This window comes from Octopus sinensis, linkage group LG20, assembly GCF_006345805.1.
Source record: "Octopus sinensis linkage group LG20, ASM634580v1, whole genome shotgun sequence".
Classification (NCBI taxonomy): Eukaryota; Metazoa; Mollusca; class Cephalopoda; order Octopoda; family Octopodidae; genus Octopus; species Octopus sinensis.
The window spans coordinates 11,078,977-11,100,346 of NC_043016.1; the positions used below are offsets into that span (position 1 = coordinate 11,078,977).

Sequence of the window (21,370 nt, forward strand, 5' to 3'; positions counted from 1 at the left end):
TTGAAGGCTACCAAACTTGCCATACACAGACAACTTCAGCTTTATATATATAGAAATTACCAGCTGATAGAGTCGACTCCAGCTTGATTTTGATCTCAGAACGTAGACACCCGAAACTAAAACATTTACAGCATTTATTCCAATACCACACTTTCCACCCTGGCATAGCATGTGCCTTCAGGTATTACAACAGAAGATAAACATTGCGTGCAACAAGCTTGGTTTTGATGCAAAGCTCCACCTGGTGAGCAGCATACAAACTAGAACATTCTTTTATTTAGTGAATACATAAAATTTATTTACATATAGATGTTATCTTAGCACATGTGAAACATATGGGGGGAAAAATAAGATACAGAAAAGCATTTCTGCCAAGTATCATTTTGAACTGGGAAAAATTCTTCTTTAGAAAATTATTGTTCAACTAAATAATGACTATAATTAGTGTTAGCTTCAGTATTGTTCAACACACACACACACACAAACACACACACACACACACACACACACACTCACACTCACACACACATATATGTATATATATATATGTGTGTGTGTGTATCTATATATATATATATATATATGTATGTATATATTATATATATATATATATATATATATATATATATATATATATATGTATATATATGTATATATATAATATATATATATTTATATATTCTGAAATAGGTGCTATTTTTTTCCAAGTTCTAACAAAGTAAAAGCAACTTAAGGTTACTCTTTTACTCTTTTAGTCTTTTACTTGTTTCAGTCATTTGACTGTAGTCATGCTGGAGCACTGCCTTTACTCGAGCAAATCAACCCCAGGACTTACGGGGACGTAAACACACCAGCATCGGTTGTCAAGCGATGTTGAGGGGACAAACACAGACACACAAACAAATACACGCACACATATATATATATAGGGAGAGAATTCATGAAAAAACTAAAGACAAAGACAGGTGGTGTAGAAAACAAACAGATGTATTAGTATAATGCTCGGTAATTGAAAAAGTTTTTTACGGTTCGAGCCTATGCTCTTCCACAGAAAGAAACACAGAAAGAAACAAGGAGAGATAAAAATGTGTATAGTGGCTAGCGATCTATATATATATATACGATGGGCTTCTTTCAGTTTCCATTTACCAAATCCCCTCACAAGGCTTTAGTCGACCTGAGGCTATAGTAGAAAACACTTGTCCAAGGTGCCATGCAGTGGGACTGAACCCGGAACCATGTGGTTGGTAAGCAAGCTACTTACCACACAGCCACTCCTGTGCCTAGCAATGTGTATATGAAATAAAACTCCAGCATCTGTCTCCTCATGTGATGCCATATTTCACTGAATCTGCTGTGCTTTTGTGAAGTTATCATCTTTGCATTCACATACTGTATCATTTCTCAAATGTTTCTCACTTGTTAGCATACAAGGATATTTCGATGATCATCCGATAAACAATATCTATTAGTAAGAGTTGTTTGATTAAAATAAAAATATAAAAGAAAAGAAATAGAAATAGAAAAAGGAAAAGAAAGGAAACATTTTTATATCAGAATTTTCTCTGTTTCCTCTGTTAGAAGAGTGTTTATATTAAAAGCAATCAAGCTAACATAACTGTTACTTTCTTCCCTTTCAGCCTGACACTTATTCCTTCAAATTCGTTGTAAGTATTTATTCTCAAAGAAGGAAACCTGTTTAATAGAGCAGTTTCCTCAGCAAAACAATGGAAACATTAAAATAAATTAACAGTTCCAAGTTACTCCACAGAATAAGATGTTTTATCGTTTAGTTTCAAGATTGCATTAAAATCCATTATTGGTTGTTGAAAAGAACATTTGTCAATAACGATGTCCTGACATTGAAACTTAACAGCTTACTTAATCTTTAATACCATTAAATTACATATAGGTGGGACTCAAATAATGTTGGTTGATCGAATGACGCATCTAGTGTTAAAAAAAAAAAAAAAAAACTACCAGAATAGAAAAAAAAAATTAGAAAATGGTAGCAGTGAGTAAAAAAGGAAACTTGTATGTAAGAGACAAGGAAAATAGTTCATTCACAGTTGCCATTTCAACCACCTTCAAATTAAAAACTGCCCACTGGCAAAACATCTAAAAACCTATTTGAAAATAAAATAAAATGTTTAATCCTTAAAACCAGAATGAATAAACAGGTAATTTAATGTTTTGTTGTATGTTGGGAGGGTGATTATGTCAATACTAAATAAACAGAAGCACTGGTTTGATTTCACTTCTTTATTATTCGTTTTAATTACTATGAGGCCTGAAGCTGAGCTGGTGCAAAAAGAGCATGTTACTGAAGAGGTCATGAATGCTGATGAAAGAACTTTGACTAATAAAACTAACTAATTAACTGAATGATTAATCAAATATTTAATTAGTTAGTTGGGTAAATAATTGATATATAGACAGTTGAAGTGAAATAGAATCCATATGTGTGTTTATTGTTATTGGTATAATGGCCCTCCCAAGATACTACAAAATGTGTTTCAATACACAAATTCACATCAAGAATCTTGCAAACAATAAAAAAGCAAAGTAATTAAATGCAAATTAGATAATTATGAATTTGTGAAATTAAAGATTCAGTTGTTTTTTTTGTTGTACTGATTTTATCAGTACAGATTTGTTGCCATAAGTTCTTATGCACTGGCAAATCCCTTCTGGTGCTAAAGAAACATTCCTTGACCCTACTCTATGTCACCAAGGGAAACTAAAGAACAATGTATCAGGACAACTGCTTTGGTGACAAAGCTAAAGTATGCAGTCACTTGACACAGATTGATCTTGAACTCTGTCGTTCAGGTGCACCAAGTTATAAGGTTCTTGCTCCCTTCTGTTGCCTGTAGCAGTGCTTGGAAGTAAAGTGTGTGGAGTGTGGTCGTCTCAAAAAGAAGATTGGGCTTTAGCAGTTGCACAGGATCTCTTTGATTGTACTGAGGAAGACAAAAGCTTTTTGAAAATGGTTATAACAGATGAAGAATCATGTGTCTATGGCTATAAACCCCAAAATCAAAGTTTAAAAGGAATCCCACTTGAAAGGAACAAGGTTTCAAGATGACAAGGGAATTCAAGAGAATGTGACAAGGCAGCTGCTTGGTACCCCCCCCCCATAAAAGAGTCCCAGGAATACTTCCATCCATGGAAATAACGCTGGATAAGGTGTGTCATTTTAGAAGGGGACTATTTTGAAGAAAATTAAATGCCAAATTGGTACATGTCGCACAGGTGGCACGTAAAAAACACCATTCGAGTGTGATCATTACCAGTGTCACCTAACTGGCACTTGTGCCAGTGGCACGTGAAAAAAAACATTTGAGTGAGGTTGTTGCCAGTGCCACTGGACTGGCTCCTGTGCAGGTGGCATGTAAAAAACACCATTTGAGTGTGGCTGTTGCCAGTACCGCCTGACTGGTCCTTGTGTCGGTGGCACGTAAAAGCACCCACTACATTCTCGGAGTTGTTGGCGTTAGGAAGGGCATCCAGCTGTAGAAGCTCTGCCAGATCAGATTGGAGCCTGGGCCAGTCATCTGGCTTGCCAGTTCTCAGTCAAATCGTCCAACCCATGCCAGCATGGAAAGCGGACATTAAACAACGATGATGATGATGATGATGATGTTTTTTCTTTTTATAGCACCAGTTCTGATATGTTTTGATTAGGCCTCGTATTCATAAAATATAGAACAATATACCAATGCTAAAGCTACCCTAATACAATGGAATCTCACATTAATATCAATGCATATACACCAAAATGTATATGATAAATAGGATAACCTACTCGTTATCTCAATAGGCAAATTGGTTAAACATTACATTTCACAGAGAAGCATATTCCTAATGTAATTCTTGTTTGAAAACAGTAGAGGAACACTTAACAAGAATGTATCACTTAATCTCACAAACCAAATAAAAGGGTAAAAAATCCCTTTCAGTCATGAATGACCATGGGATTGCACCTAGAAAGTTCCCCTTCCGAGGCACAAGCCTGGGTAAGGTTGTTTATGGAAGACCAGCAATCACCCATGCATTTTTTTCTTTTTTGGTGTGGATCCCAAAAAAATAAATCCAGGTTTGGATCTAATCCAGATTTTAAAAAGGTTGAGAATGGGTTAGTCCATCATCATCATCATCATCATCATTCAACATCCATTTTCCATGCTGGCATGGGTTGGACGGTTTGACTGACACCAACATCAGCCTGACACTGACATTGGCCACGACTATGGTCTCACTTGGTTTGACAGGTCTACACAAGCATGGTATATCACCAAAGGTCTTGGTCACCTGTCACTGCCTCCATGAGGTCCAACACTCAATTGGTGCTTTTTACAAGTCACCATCATGTGTGCCCAGCCAGACAGCACTGGCATAGGCCATGACTATGATTTCACTCAGCTTGATGTGTCTTCACAAACATATCACCCAATGTTTGAAGGGTGCTTTTAATGGGCCACTTATGTGAGACTGGCATCAGCCACAATTACAATTTCACTCAGCTTCACAAGTCTTTACATCTTTTCTTCACATAAATTTTGCAAAGTATTTGCAGACATTTTCTTTTTATATCCATAAGCACAGGACATGGCTGTGTGGTCAAGAATTTTATTTGGTAGTGAGCTGGCAGAAATATTAGCACGCTGGGAGAAATGCGTACCTGTATTTCATCTGCTGCTACATTCTGAGTCCAAATTCTGCTGAGGTCAACTTTGCCTTTCATCCTTTCGGGGTCGATTAAATAAGTACAAGTTATGCACTGCGGTCGATATAATCGACTTAATCTGTTTGTCTGTCTTTGTTTCTTCCCTCTGTGTTTAGCCCCTTGTGGGCAATAAAGGCATAAGAAGTTTATTTTCCCATCATGTGGTCTCAAATTCAGTCCCAAGGCATGGCACCCAATGCATGGCATCTTGGGCTTGTTCTGTGACCACAGTTGATTCGGATGTCAGAAACTGGAAAAAATCTTGTCGTATGTATAAATACATATGAGGGGCTGCTGAAAAGTTCCTGGCTTTAAGAACATCACAGAAAGCCTGGTTGGAGGCCCAAACTTCGAGTTCTTTTACAGGGCTTAGAAAAGCTGAAGGACCACTGCAATAAATGTATGAATCTGAGAGGGGAATATGTTGAATAAAATCATTATTAACTGATCCTTCTGTATTTTCTTTTGCGTGAAGCCAGGAACTTTTCAGCACCCATTCATATATATATATATATATATATATATATATATAAGGAGGTGTTGAAAAGTTCCTGGCTTTAAAGGTATCACAAAAGACCTGGTTGGGGGCTCAACCATCTGAGTTCTTTTATAGAGCTTAGAAAAACTGAAGGACCGCTGCAATAAGTATGTGAATCTGAGAGGGGAGTATATTGAATACGATCACAATTAACTGATCCTACTGTATTTTCTTTTACCCAAAGCCAGGAACTTTTCAGCACCCCCTTGAATGTGTGTGTGCATGGGTGTTGATGTGTTTGTGTGCATGTGCACATGTGTGAAAGTATGTGACTTGGTGGTTAGGTGTTGCACACTTGATTGAAAGATCACAGTTTCAATTCCCAGTGCCATGTTATGTTGTGTTCTTGAGCAAGACACTTCATTTCACATTGCTCCAGTCCACTCAGCTGGCATCATTTGAGAGCTATAACTGTCTTAGAAAATGCTTTGTTACAAGCAGTGTATAACAAGTCAATATAGTGTGTGTGTGTGTGTGTGTGTGTGTGTGTGTGTATATAGATATATATACATACATACATATATACATACACACACAAACACACACACACACACCTTTTCTGTGTGCACAGTTTGTAACAGACCATGCCTTTCCTTTGCTGGGCTCAAATCTCATTTGCAAACCCATGGAAAATGACCCTCCACCGATTATTCTGCTTATTTATCTGTGCACACCTTTCAATGCTGTGTATGCCAGAAGGTCTGCAAATTTAACAGAGGCTTCAAAAGACATTTTTAAGATACACAAAGATCAGAACTTAACTGCAGCTCTTGGTGGTCCAAATCGGATATGCAATCTATGTGGGTGTCTTTTCAAAACATTGTTTAGTTTAAAAGCCTCATCAGACGCCATGATGGATATAAGATGTAGGTACAGGAGATGGTCAGTCTCTGAATAAGGAGTAGACAACCACCATAAATATATACACACATATATATATATATATATATATATGTATATATAAATTTAAAATAATAACGGTGAAAAATTAAATATTAATTTGATTAATATCAATTTAAAACCAGTGGTCTAGCATATTAAAATCTGAAGATTCAGAAAAATTATATTACATACATATAAGTGGGATGACCACTAAGTGGATATCCATTATGCTAGAAGTAGATCCACTATGGTCTTACCTCTAAGAAAGGAATGTTCTAAAGAAAAATTTAGCAAACACCAAAATGTAAGCGAGCAAGACAAAGGAAAAGAAACAAAATATAAATTAATTTCAATCCAGTTTCGCTATTACCACTTATGTAATTACTTATGTAATTGTCTGTAGCTCGTTAGTATGATCGTCTTTGCAAATATAATTTGCAGAACTATGCACAAAACGTCTGCATGAGATTGAACATGTATACAGTTCTACCAATTACACTTGGGGTTATTTTTCAAAAGTCTTCATTTTGGCACACTAAAATACCGGAAATAATTCTGCAGAAAATAATTCTCTGCAGTGAACTAATATTCAGTTTTTCACCCTTATTATTTTAAATTTAAATTTAAATAGCTATGTTTTCTAACTGGCAAAATTCACTGCAGAGAATTATTTTTTGTAGTATTATTTTTGGTATTTTAGCATGCCAAATCAAAGACATTTGAAAGATAACCCCAAGTATAATTGGTAGAACTGTATACATATTCAATCTCTGTGGACTTCTTGTGTATAGTTCTGCAATATGCACTTTTTGATTTATTTCTTTATTTCTATCAAACAAAAAACAGGCGCAAGAGTGGCTATAAGCACAGGAGTGGCTGTGTGGCAAGTAGCTTGCTCACCAACCACATGATTCTGGGTTCAGTCCTACTGTGTGACACCTTGGGCAAGTATCTTCTACTATAACCTTGGGCCGACTAAAGCCTTGTGAGTGGATTTGGTAGACGGAAACTGAAAGAAGCCCGTCCTGTATGTGTGTGTGCCTTTGTGTCTATGTTTGTCCCCCACTAATGCTCAACAGCCAGTATTAGTTTGTTTACATCCCCATAACATATCAGTTTGGCAAAATGGTCAAATTGAATAAGTATGAAGTTTAAAAAATATGCATTGGGATCAATTCATTCAACTAAAAATTCCTCCAGGTGGTGCCCCAGCATGGCCACAGTAAACAAGTAACAGATAGTATATATATATATATTATATATATATATATGTATGTGTATACATATATGTATGTATATATATATATATATATATAATATATATATATATATAGTTAAAAGAAGAAAAGAAAATGGAGATAAGGAAGTTAACAATTATTTATTATTAATAAATTGGTCATCTTTGCTTCTTACAGCTGTTTCAATTAATGCTCTATAATTTAATTACAAATTTATACATTATATATGCATTTATGTGACATGAGCATAATTCTAGCAGAGAGAAAAAAAAAGATGTACCTTGGGATGTTACGTGTGGACCTATCAATTCATTTCGGCAGACTAAATATTACAGTTTATGTTTTGTATTATTATATGCTCAGGTGAAGGGTTTACAGACTGATTAGAATATGATTGGGGATAAAGTAAAGTAAATAAATCTAGAACAAATTAAATTAATTGCATATCACTGATATGTAATTAATTTAAATTAACTTAATTTAATTTCATCAAATTAATTTTAATAAATCTAAAACAACAAATTAAGTACAAATAGACATGATTGAGGAAAGATAAACATGAATAAGGTAGGAGTGGCTGTGTGGTAAGTAGCTCATTTACCAACCACATGGTTCTGGGTTCAGTCCCACTGCATGGTACCTTGGGCAATTTTTTTCTACTATAGCTTTGGACCGATGAAAGCCTTGTAAGTGGATTTGGTAAACAGAACTGAAAGAAGCCTGTCGTATATATATATAAATATATATATACACACACATATACATTATATATACACATATACATATATATATATGCATATATATATATATATAAATATAATATTTGCTTTCGTATTTCATGTTGTTTATGGTTTGTGATGTCCTGTACCCATATATGCATATATATATATATATATATATATATTATATATATATATATATATATATATATATATATATATGAGTCTTCAAAGGCAGTTGCCCCAACAAAAGCCAAAATAAAATTGGGATTTATGACGAGTCGTATGTATGTATGAATTTGTCTGTCTGTTTGTCACTCCACCATCGCTTGACAACCAATGTTGGTGTGTTTACATCCCCGTAACTTAGTAGTTCAGCAAAAAAGACTGATAGAATAAGTACTAGGCTTACAAAGAATAAGTTCTAGAGTCGATTTGTTCGACTAAAGGCGGTTCTCCAGCATGGCCACAATCAGATGACTGAAACAAGTAAAAGAATAAAAGAATATGTATATATATATATATATATATACTTGTGGGTCCAATTGGTGATTGATAATGTATTGATTTTCACTGCTAGTACTTTTAACTTCTTCCTTGGAGTTACTGGTGCCTTTTGGTTACTCTCAAAGTATTTTGGCATTTGTTATTTTCTCCTATGGGAAAAATGTTCTTATGTTGCCAACAAATGTGTTAAAGATTAGCAGAAAATGTTAGAAACCTGGAAGAATTTACAAGAAACAGAAATAAAAAAAAAATAAAAAAAGAAAACAACTGCATCTGTGAAAGCTTGGCAAAGCTTAATAGTAGTAGTAACAGTGGTGGTGGTGGTATTGTTGGTGGTGGCGGTTATGGTGGTGATGGTGGCGGTGATGGTGGCGGTGGTGTTGTTGGTGGTGGTTATGGTGATGGTGGTGGTGGTGGTTATGGTGATGGTGATGGTGGTGGTGGTGGTGGTGGTGGTGGTTATGGTGGTGATGGTGGTGGTGTGGTGGTGGTGGTGGTGGTTGTGGTGGTGGTGGTGGTGGTTATGGTGGTGATGGTGGTGGTTGTGGTGGTGGTGGTGGTGGTTGTGGTGGTGGTGGTGGTGGTTATGGTGGTGGTTATGGTGGTGATGGTGGTGGTTGTGGTGGTTGTGGTGGTGGTTGTGGTGGTGGTGGTGGTGGTTATGGTGGTGGGGCTGTGGTTATGGTGGTGGTAGTGGCGGCGATGGTGGGCATGGGGGGTGGGGGTGACAGCAGCAGTAATAGATGTTGTAACAGACAATGCAGGAAAAAAAAAAACCCAAAACTAAAAGGTGAGTTTTTTTTTCTTTTAGTCATTTTTAATGGACCAAAAAAAAATTAAATAATTAAAAGTGGTGACCATGATGCCATTTCATGGCCTTCAAAACTGGAAGAACTGAAGAGAGGAGGATAGTACCTTCGAACATGAGATCTGATCTGACCACTTACAACAAATTTCCCTAAAGCCACCCAAGGATTAGGTGGTTGAGATAAAATTAAACCAGGCAATGGAGAGACATAAATGTTTTCTACTCTTTTGTTTTTAGCTACTGGAGATAAGGCTGGACAATGGTCATGTTGATGACTGCTTTTAGGTAGGATTTAGACTTAGAATATAAAGGGCAGTAACAAAATTTGATGCTTTAACCCTTTCGTTACTGTATTTATTTTGAGATGCTCTGTGTTTCTTTCAATTAATTTAAAATATAACAAAGAATTTAGTAAAATAATTTAGTTATCATTAAGCTAGTGTTAGGAACATAAATTGTGACTAAGGTTTGATGGAAGATTTTAATTCAAAACTTATGGAAACAAGACATTTGTACTACAGAGTCAGAGCCAGTTTCAGCCAGGTTGGTAATGAAAGGGTCAAGGATTCTATCAAAATCATTAATAATCCACTCTACTATTGGCTCAAAATTCAAAATTTGGTGGGAAAAGGAGTTAATCAATTTCATTGATCCCCAGTATTCAACTGGTACTTATTTTGTCAACCCCCAAAAGGATGAAAGACAAAGCTGATCCTGACAGAATTTGAACTCAGAACATAAAGATAGGTAAACTGCACTAAGTATTTTATCCGACATGCTAACAATTCTTTTCTACACTAGGGACAAGACCCGAAATTCTGGGGGATGGGGTCAGTCGATTAGATCGACCTGAGTACACAACTGGTACTTAATTTATTGACCCCAAAAGGATGAGAGGCAAAGTCGACCTCGGCGAAATTTGAACTCAGAATGTAAAGACAGCCGAAATAACACTAAGCATATCGCCCGGCGTGCTAACATTTCTGCCAGCTTGCCGCCTTACCAAGCTGCCAGTAATGTTTCAAAGTTTGGCACAAGACCAGTAATTCTGGAGGAGGAGGAGGTAATTTGTTTACATCAAATACCAGTGCTCCGCTGGTGCTTATTTTATTAAGTCTTAAAGGAGGAAAGGTTTAGTTGACCTCGGCGGAATTTGAACTCAGAATGTGAAGAAGGATGAAATGCCTGTTAAGCTTTTTGCCCTATATGCTAACAATTCTGCCAGCCCACCATTTTTGCCAAGCCTCTAATAATCCTTTCTATTAAGGGCACAAAGTGTGAAATTTTGAAGAAGGGGATAAGTCGATCACATCGATCCCAGTAGGCAACTAATAGACTTGGTGCTTCAACTTAAGTACCTAATTCAACTAAATCTCAATTATTTCTTAACTCATCAACCAAACCTACATAGAGAAGAAGAAGAAGAAGAAGAAGAAGACGAAGAAGAAGAAGAAGAAGAAGAAAAAGAAGAAGAAGAAGATGATGATGAAGAAGAAGAAGAAAAAGAAGAAGAAGAAGAAGAAGATGAAGAAGAAGAAGAAAAAAAGAAGATGAAGAAGAAGTTGTAGTAGTAGTAGTAGTAGTAGTAGTAGTAGTAGTAGTAGTGGAAACTTCTTAGCATAAACTCCTTTTTCGTATACATGCATGAATGGGCAGTTGTGGCTATCATAAAAAAGCTCACATTGTAACCATCCATTTGCATACAGGGCTGATCTGTGAGTGAATATGACAGATGGAAACTGTGTGGAATCCCGTGATGTATGTATGTGTGTATATGTGTGTGCATATCTTTGGGCTTGTATTTGTCCTCTCCCCCTATTTGACAACTGTTGTTAGTTTGTTTACATAGCCATAACATAGCAGTTCTGTAATAGAATAATTACCAGGACAAGCATCAGACATAATTATTGGGATCGATTTGTTTTGCTAAAACCCCTCAAAGCAATGCCCCAGCATGGCCACAGTCCAATAACTGAAACAAGCAATGTAAAGCAAGCACTTGTGGTAGTACCATGTAAAAGCACCCGTGCAGTGCCATGTAAGAAAGCACCCAGCATTTTCTGTATAGTGGCCGGCATTAGGAAGGGCATCAAGCTGTAGAAACCATGCAGCAACTCTGAAGGCATACAATTTCAGTGTTGCGTGCCATACACTGTGATTGAACCCATGATCACGTGATTAGGAAGGAAACTTATTAAACCATATAGATCATCATCATCATCATCATTGTTTAGCGTCCGCTTTCCATGCTGGCATGGGTTGGACGGTTCAACTGGGGTCTGGGAAGCCAGGACGCTGTACAAGGCCCAGTCTGATCTGGCAATGTTTCTACGCCTTGATGCCCTTCCTAACGCCAGCCACTCCATGAGTGTTGTGGGTGCTTTTTATGTGCCACCGGCACAGGTGCTAGACGAAGCTGGCAAACGAAATTATTGTATAGAGTGCTCAGGTGCACCACAACTTGTCAAAAAGTGCATATAAAGTACATGCAGTAATGTAGAAATGTCTGGAAAGCAAACAGTATATGGGTCAGATACATGCTTGCGTGTGTACGGAGGGGAGAAAATCAGGTGTAGTGTTGGCGAATCTCATGAAGCATGGAAGTTCTGAAGGATGCAAGTGCTCTGACAACTAACAATATGTCTGCCCCTATCTCTACCCTAATATATCTTTTGTTGTTTTCAGTCAATCTGCGAGAAAATTATTTTTTCTAATGACAAACTAATTGCAATCAGTACCTCACCATCTCTGCCATTTCCATAACTGTGTAAGTTACAACGTTCTGTTTTTTTTTTTTTTTTCATGGGGGGAGGGGACAATTCTATTATTAATAACATCATTACCGTCATTATCACCAGTACCTCCACCATCACCACCGCCAACAGTAACAACATCATCATCCCACAATACCATCACTGTCACCGCCGCTTACACTACCACCACCAACACCAACACCACCACCATCATCATCACCTCCACTACCACCAACACCACCACAACCACCACCAACAACACCAACAACAACACCACCAATACCAATATCACCACCAGCATCACCATCACTGCCACCACTACCACCAACACTACCACCACCACCAACACCTCCACTATCACCAACAAAACCACCACCACCACCACCACAACAACAACAACAACAGCAATGCCACCACTAATATCAATATCACCACCAGCATCACCATCACTACCACCACCACCACCACCAACACCACTGCCACCACCATTATCACCACCACTGCTGCTGCCAATGCCACCACCACCACCACCAACAACAACACCAACACCAACACCGCCTGTAACACCACTCACGCCAACACCACCGCCACCACCGCCACCACCGCCACAACCACCACCACCACTACTACCACCTCCACTACCACCACCTCTACTACCACCAACACCACCACCAATACCAATATCACCACCAGCATCACCATCACTACCACCACCAACAACAACAACACCACCACCACCAACAACAACACCACCTGCAACCCTACTCACACCAACACTGCCACCACAACCACCACCACTGCCAGCACCACTACCACCACCAACACCTTTTCTGTATAATTATCTATTCAGCAATTTGCTGGCGTGTCAATAACAACAACAACAACAACAACAACAATAATAATTTATAATTATAATCATTTTTTGGAGATTTATTTACTGAATAGACATTGCAGCACAATTTATGTAAAAAAAAAAGGAGATCAAGGTTGCAGATTAACAGAGAACAAAGGTCATGGATTACCCGGAGATTAGCATATATTTAAAACATTAATCTGTTAGTTAAACATCGAACCTTTATTGATAGTATCCACAATATCTACATGTGTCTGTCTGTGTCTGCGTGTTTTTCCCAATCAATTTACACCTGAAGTCTGCGATGCCATCAAAGAAATCAAGACGTGGCTCATCACCGCCTGAAGACAAAAATGCCGCACAACAAAGTTTCCTGATGAAAGTCATAAACATCTTCCATTTCATTTTGTTTGTATGTTATGGATTGCTATCAACAGCCTGTAGTGCCCTTAAAGGGTACTGGAGAATTATACAGCCCCAGAAGAAAAAGGACATCTCACAGGAAATTATTCTGGTGACAGGAGGGGGTCGAGGACTTGGCAGAAGACTTGCTCTGGAATTTGCAAAACATTCACCAAAACAGGTACCAAAAATCTTTTTTTTTAAATTTTAATGTGTCTTTTATATTATGAAAATACTTATCGTTACCGTTGAAAATATTTTGCAATGTGTTTTACCATCGAATTAGTAGAATTATAAGAGTATTGAAAACAAAAACAAAAAAAAAAATACCATGCAGTATTTGATCTGGCTCTTTACATTATGAGTTCAAATCCTGCCACGGTCAGTTTTGCCTTTCCTCTTTTCTGGGTTGATAAAACAGTCAAATACCATGCTTAATGTAATTGATTTACTTCATCCCGTAAAATTAATGACCTTGTAACAAAATCTGAAACAATTATTATTGTTGTTGTTGTTATTATTATTATTATTATTATTATTATTATTATTATTATCATTAGTGTTGTTGTTGTTGTTGTTGTTGTGAAGGCGCATGGCTCAGTGGTTAGAGCAGCAAGCTTATGATCGTGAGGTTGTAAGTTCAAATCCCAGTCCAGGCTGCGTGTTGTGTTCTTGAGCAAGACACTTTATTTCATATTCCTCAAATTTATTCAGCTGTAGAAATGAGTTATGACGTTACTGGTGCCAAGCTGTATCGGCCCCTTTGCCTTTCCCTTGGATAACATTGGTGGTGTGAAGAGGGGAGGCTGGTATGCATGGGCGACTGCTGGTCTTCCATAAACAACCTTGCCCGGATTTGTGTCTGGGAGGGTAATATTCTAGGTGCAATCCCATGGTCAGTCATGGCTGAAGGGGGACTCAGCATTCCTTGATTATTACTGTTATTATTATCAATTACCATCATCATTACTAATTGGCCCCATGCCATCAAAAATGACGGCTAATTGTAGTATTTTATATATAAATAAGGTACATAATAATCACAGATACTAACATTCACACACTTACCTTGTACATACATACACATAAAAACTCAAACACAGTTGAAATACTATTTGATTTTTCTTTTCAGCATTGAATGTTCACCATCCCACTTCCATTGCACACACGCATACATATACACACAAACACAAACATTCACACACCTCCCTTTTACATACACACACATATACTTACACAGAGTTGAAATGCTGTTTGATTTTGTTTTTTTTCACCATAGAATTTCCAACATCCCACTACCAAGTTTGCCATCACCCCTTCCCCTCTCACCCATATATTGTGATGGAGAAAAACACAGGAGTATTATTATAGTAGATGTTTTACATCAAGATGCATATTTAGCATTATATGATACAATTGTATATTCACACAGAGGTGCAGGCATGGCTGCATAGTAAGAAGTTCCTGGGTTCAGTCCCACTGCACAGCACTTTACACAAGTGTCTTCTACAAACCAAAGCTTTGTAAGTGAATTTGCATGACGGAAAGTGAAAGAAGCCCGTCATGTGTGTGTGTGTGTCTGGTAAGCCAGAAGACTGTACCTGGCTCCAATCTGATCTGACAATGTTTCTGCAGTTGGATGCCCTTCCTAACATCAACCACTCTGAAAGTGTAGTGGGTGCTTTTTACATGTCACTGGCATGAGGGGCAATCAGAGGTACTGGCATCAACTACACTTGAATGGTGCTCTTTATGTGCCACCAGCACAGGAGCCAGTCAGGCGACACTGGCAATGACCATGCTCGAATGGTGCTTTTTTTATATATTGATAAATATATATATATATAATATATATATATATATATATATATATATATATATATATATAAGACAGTGTGTGAGAGAGAATCGTGATGTGGTAGGAGAGAAGTGTGTTCGCATGGAAGATGGTTCACTTCCGCTAAATGAGGATGCGAAGAGAGAGGTTTGGAGATGCCACTATGAAAGGTTGCTGAATGAAGAAAATGAATGGGATAAAGAGAGTCTGCCGAATGTTGACCCAACAGAGGGACCAGCTATCCGAGTTGATAGTTCTGTGGTAGCTAAGGCAATTAGAAGCATGAAGACAGGGAAAGCCCCAGGCCCATCAGGAATCACTGCAGAGATGCTCAAAATGTCTGGTAGTGTCGGCTATAGCCTAGTCACCCATATAGTTAATCAGGTGATACACAAAGGGGTCATACCCAATGACTGGTGTAGCAGTATAATAGTCAACTGCTACAAAGGTAAAGGTGATGCCCTAGATACAAATAACTACAGAGGTATCAAGCTGTTGGACCAGGTGATGAAGGTTACGGAGAGGGTCATAGCCCAACTAATTAGAGAGAGAGTTAGTTTAGATGAGATGCAGTTTGGGTTTGTGCCAGGGAAAAGTACTACTGATGCTATATTCCTGGTAGGCAGCTGCAGGAGAAATACCTAGCCAAAGATAAGCCCCTGTACCTGGCTTTTGTTGACATGGAGAAAGCCTTCGACAGGGTCCCCCGATCCCTTATCTGGTGGGCAATGAGAAAACTAGGGATAGATGAATGGTTAGTGAGAGCTGTGCGGGCCATGTATAGGGACGCCGCTAGTAGGTTGAGGGTTGGAAATGAGTACAGTGAAGAATTCCGGGTAGAGGTAGGGGTCCACCAAGGCTCAGTACTCAGCCCCCTCCTATTTATCATAGTCCTCCAGGCAATAACGGAGGAATTCAAGACAGGATGCCCTTGGGAGCTCCTCTATGCTGATGACCTTGCTCTAATTGCTGAGTCGCTATCAGAACTGGAGGAGAAGTTTCAGGTGTGGAAACAAGGATTAGAATCGAAGGGCCTCAGAGTCAATCTAGCTAAAACCAAAGTCGTAATCAGTAGGAAGGTAGACAAATCACAAACACCTTCAGGTAGATGGCCCTGCTCGATCTGTAGAAAAGGTGTAGGTAGAAACTCTATAAGATGCACCAAGTGTAAGCTATGGACACATAAGAGATGCAGCAATGTCAAAGGAAGGCTAACTAGGATGGTTTTTGTATGTGGCAGATGCTCAGGAACAATAAACACTGAAAATGCTCTGAGACCAACTTCCATCACTTTCCAGGGAGAAAAACTAGAAATAGTTGATAGTTTCCGTTACCTAGGTGACCAAGTCAGCAGCGGGGGCGGGTGTGCTGAAAGTGTAACTGCTAGAGTAAGAATAGCTTGGGCAAAGTTCAGAGAGCTCTTACCTCTGCTGGTGACAAAAGGCCTCTCGCACAGAGTGAAAGGCAGACTGTATGATGCGTGTGTACGAACAGCCATGCTACATGGCAGTGAAACATGGGCCGTGACTGCTGAGGATATGCGTAAGCTCGCTAGAAATGAAGCCAGTATGCTCCGATGGATGTGTAATGCCGGTACTCACACTCGGCAGAGTGTAAGTACCTTGAGAGAAAAGCTGGACCTAAGAAGCATCAGTTGTGGTGTGCAAGAGAGACGTTTGCGCTGGTATGGTCATGTGGCGAGAATGGATGAAGATAGTTGTGTGAAAAAGTGCCACACCCTAGCGGTTGAGGGAACCTGTGGAAGAGGCAGACCCAGGAAAACCTGGGACGAGGTGGTGAAGCACGACCTTCGAACTTTAGGTCTCACTGAGGAAATGACTAGAGACCGAGACCTCTGGAAGTGTGCTGTGCGCGAGAAGACCCGGCAGGACAAGTGAGTCCACAACCCGTGGCCTTCTACATGGGATGGAGCCAGCCTACGTATGCATACCTTCCTTCTTGGGACACAAAACTCTACTTGTGAAGACGTGTTGAGGCAAGTGAGGATCAGAATCGAAATCGATCAATGGAAATTGCGGATGTGCTACCAGTGCCGGTGGCATGTCGAAACTCTGCTTGTGAAGACCCATTGAGGCAAGTGAGGATCAGAATCGAATCGATCAATGGAATCGATCAATGGAAATTGCAGATGTGTTACCAGTGCCGGTGGCATGTAAGAGAACTTTCCGTTCGCGACCGTTGCCAGCACCGTTTCGTGTCCGTTGCCAGCCTCGCCTGGCCCTCGTGCCGGTGGCACATAAAAAGCACCATCCGTTCGTGGCCGTTTGCCAGCTCTGTCTGGCACCAGTGCGGGTGGCACGTAAAAAGCACCCACTACACTCACGGAGTGGTTGGCGTTAGGAAGGGCATCCAGCCGTAGAAACACTGCCAGATTTGACTGGGCCTGATGAAGCCTTCTGGCTTCACAGACCCCAGTAGAACCGTCCAACCCATGCTAGCATGGAAAACGGACGCTAAATGATGATGATGATGATGATGATGATATATATCAGCTACCTCTGGCCCCTGTGCCGGTGGTACGTAAAAAGCACCCACTACACTCACGGAGTGGTTGGTGTTAGGAAGGGCATCCAGCTGTAGAAACACTGCCAGATCAGACAGGAGTCGAGTGCAGCCTCCTGGCTTCCCAGACCCTGGTCGGACTGTCCAACCCGTGCTAGCATAGAGAACGGACGTTAAACAATGATGATGATGATGATGATGATGACGATGAAGATGATATGTATGGAAAAAAAGTCAAAGTAGAAAATGCTAAAATAATTTTATCATAAAAATCATTTTAATCATTGAGGTTTTTTCAACTCTAAGTATGGAAAACAAATTAAATTTTGGCAAAATTAAATGAAAAGTTTTTTAAAAGAATATTTGCATAGTTTCCAAATACAAGGGACATTTTCCTTCTTTCTGCTTGTCTCTGTCTCTCTTGTTTACTCTTGTGGGTTCGAGGTCGTTGAATATATATATTCTTTTATTTGTTTCGGTCATTTAACTCCATGCAGGAGCACCGCCTTTTGTTGAACAAAATGACCCAGGACTTATTCTTCAAAAGCCTAGTACTTATTCTATTGGTCTCTTTTGCTGAACTGCTAATTTACGGGGACTAAACGCAACAACATTGGTTGTCAAGCTATGGTGGTGGGCGGACAAACACAGACACTAAAACGAATATATATATATACATATATATATATATATCATTATCATCATTATTATATATCTATCTTTCTATCTATATATATAAATGACAGGCTTCGTTCAGTTTCCGTCTGCCAAATCCACTCACAAGGCTTTGATCAGCCCAAGTCTATAGTAGAAGACTCTTGCCTAAGGTACCACGCAGTGGGACTAAAACTGGAACCATGTGGTTGGGAAGCAAACCACAGCCACACCTGCCCCCCCTATATATATATATATATATATATATATATACATACATACATACATACATACATACATATATATATATATATATATATATATATATGTATGTATGTATGTATGTATGTATGTATGTATGTATGTATGTATGTATGTATGTATGTATGTATGTACGTGTGTATATGTATATGCACGTATGGGCATGTATGTATGCATCTATGAATGCATGTGCGTATATCTGTGTGTGCCTTAGTGTCTGTGTTTGTCCTCCCCATAACTACATGACAACCGATGTTTGTGTGTTTACATCTCAGTAACTTAGCAGTTCAGCAAAAGAGGATTGATAAGATAAGTACTTGGCTTCAAAAATAAGTCTACAGATCGATTTGGTTGACTAAAATCTCTTCAGGGTAGTGCTGCAGCATGGCCACAGTCAAATAACTGAAACCAGTAAAAGAAAAAAAAAGGAAAGAATATACACCGGAAGACCATGGAAACATTCAGGATTGAACTCAATGACTGAAAATATTACCCGAGATGGAGAACGGTGGGATTGAACCAGCAAACATAGTCACTGAAACAAACTTCTCCAGTGCACAGCCTACACCTGAAGCTATATATCGTATGTCACGATAGACAAAGGGTGGCAAGCTGGCAGAAACATTAGCACGCCGGGCGAAATGCTTAGGGGTGTGTCGTCTGCCGTTACGTTCTGAGTTCAAATTCCATCAAGGTTGACTTTACCTTTCATCCTTTCATCATACCAGTTATGCTGTGGGGTTGTGTAATCGACTTAATCCCTTTGTCTGTCCTTGTTTGTTCCTTCTATGTTTATCCCCACCGTGGGCAATAAAGATATGAATATGTCACGATAGACAAGAATCTTGCGAAGATTTGATGACAGCTATCTTGCATTTATTAAGTACCATAGAAAGAAAATGCGAACGTTGGTACTTAAATTTCTCTCGAGTAAGAAGATGTAAGAAAGGAATTGTTGAACCGATTTAGTTTATGAAAGGGGGATTAAAAGAACAAGGTAGAAACAAAAGAATATAAAAATTACTTTTTTTTTGTCATAGAATCCAAATGTGACCATTTTGCTCAGGAAAACAAAAAGACTTAAAAAGAAAAGGAAAAGAAAAGAAACGTGTTTTTAAACCACAAAAGCTCCTTAATTCTTTTATTATTCTTTTCATGATGTAAAACTAATTGTCTTCAGTTAAATTCTTGAACATAATTCTTCGAAACTGATAACCAAAATGAGAACCCTACAATTGTATCTTAAAATAGAAAAGAACGGGATTTTCTTTTCGGGGGAGTGGAACGTTTTCTCATTAATCTTCTTCGTCGTGGAGCCGTGAAGAATTTTGGTATTATTACATGCCATATAAAACTTCCACTCCCTACAATTGCTCCAAGTACTGCTACAATTAACCACATAATGTGAAGTGACGGTTACTTGATGCTCCTTAAGTTGTAATAGTTTTTATAAACTTTTCAGCATTCTAAAGCCCTGTTGTTTTCACTTTTATTCTTACCACCGTATTCTGGACATTGTCCGGACTGTGCCGAAAGTATTTTGTTTAGAAACACCCTTTGTTTTGCAGGAGGTGTGCATAAAAGAATATTGATTTTCAACAACTTGCGAAAAAAGCAAATATTTTGCCACTTTCCTTATTTATTTAAAGATGGCTGTTAAAGAAGTCCTCATAATGTTCTACAACGACGCGTTCTTTGTCGGAGAAAAGACAGCATAAAAACGTAGCAGGGAAATACACTTGGTGACGTCACCGAGGCGAAAACAGTTTGGTCTTTAAGCAGCGTCCAAGTGATTCGGTGATTATGACGACGACAATGACAACGGCAGCGGCCACACTAAGCAGCAGTGACCAATAACAACAACAGCAAAAACAACCATATCAACAACGACAACAACAATGATACAACCACCTGCGCTGCAGTGAAGTTTTCCTTTGCGATTACTGCGAGAAATTTGGGAGATTTCCGATGAAGAAGATCTGAAAATGGCCAGGAAAAATTGTTGAAAGGAATGGGAGAAAAGTAGCCCTAAACCCTCCATCTGATGTGAACGAGAATCTTATGATGTATGAGCATATACCGCTGCACCGGAGTTAAATTACGCCGGGTTGAAAATGCTTCTGAAAATGCTTCCGGAGCCAAATACAAAAATGTGTTGGTGCGTGTTTGAACTGTTGGAACAGAAGATCCACATCACTCGATAAAAGAAATTTGAAACTATTGAGGTGAGATTTAAGACCGAAGAAGAAGTCAGGTGTCATTCCGCGACCACTTTGAGGAATTTTCATTCTTCTTAATCCCCAGCTATTGTGGTCAACGCCTTGCTAAGATTAGGATGTTGAACATGCCACCGGAAATATCCATCACTTGGTTAGTGGCGGCCGTTGTGGCAGGCTTAGAAGACGATGTGACAATGTTGGAGGTCAAGAAAATAACTAAACAAAACCGGTCAAGAATAAATATGGAGCTGACCTTTTAATGTCAATAAGCTTATATCGACCAGCCGCCCGATCTAAACGATCTCCAGGTTAGTACTTCATTTGTCAGTAGAGGGTAGAAAACCAAGATGTCACGTATGTGGGTTTGTGACTCGCTTAAAGGCTTTCTGCCCTGAAACTAGAAAACACTGAACTCCACTGTTGTCAACACTACAAACATCACAAACG

At 38.8% G+C, this 21,370-nt stretch overlaps 1 protein-coding gene across 1 annotated transcript in view; it reads left to right on the forward strand.

The window, feature by feature from the left end:
• The first annotated feature begins 13,239 nt into the window (after positions 1–13,239).
• The window catches only part of LOC118767231 (short-chain dehydrogenase/reductase 3-like), a 95,022-nt gene continuing 86,891 nt past the window's right edge, over positions 13,240–21,370 (forward strand). The window contains exon 1 of the mRNA XM_036511502.1: positions 13,240–13,610. Coding sequence (XP_036367395.1) covers positions 13,332–13,610 — 279 coding nt within the window. The 5' untranslated portion in view covers positions 13,240–13,331. The remainder of the gene's footprint in view (positions 13,611–21,370) is intronic.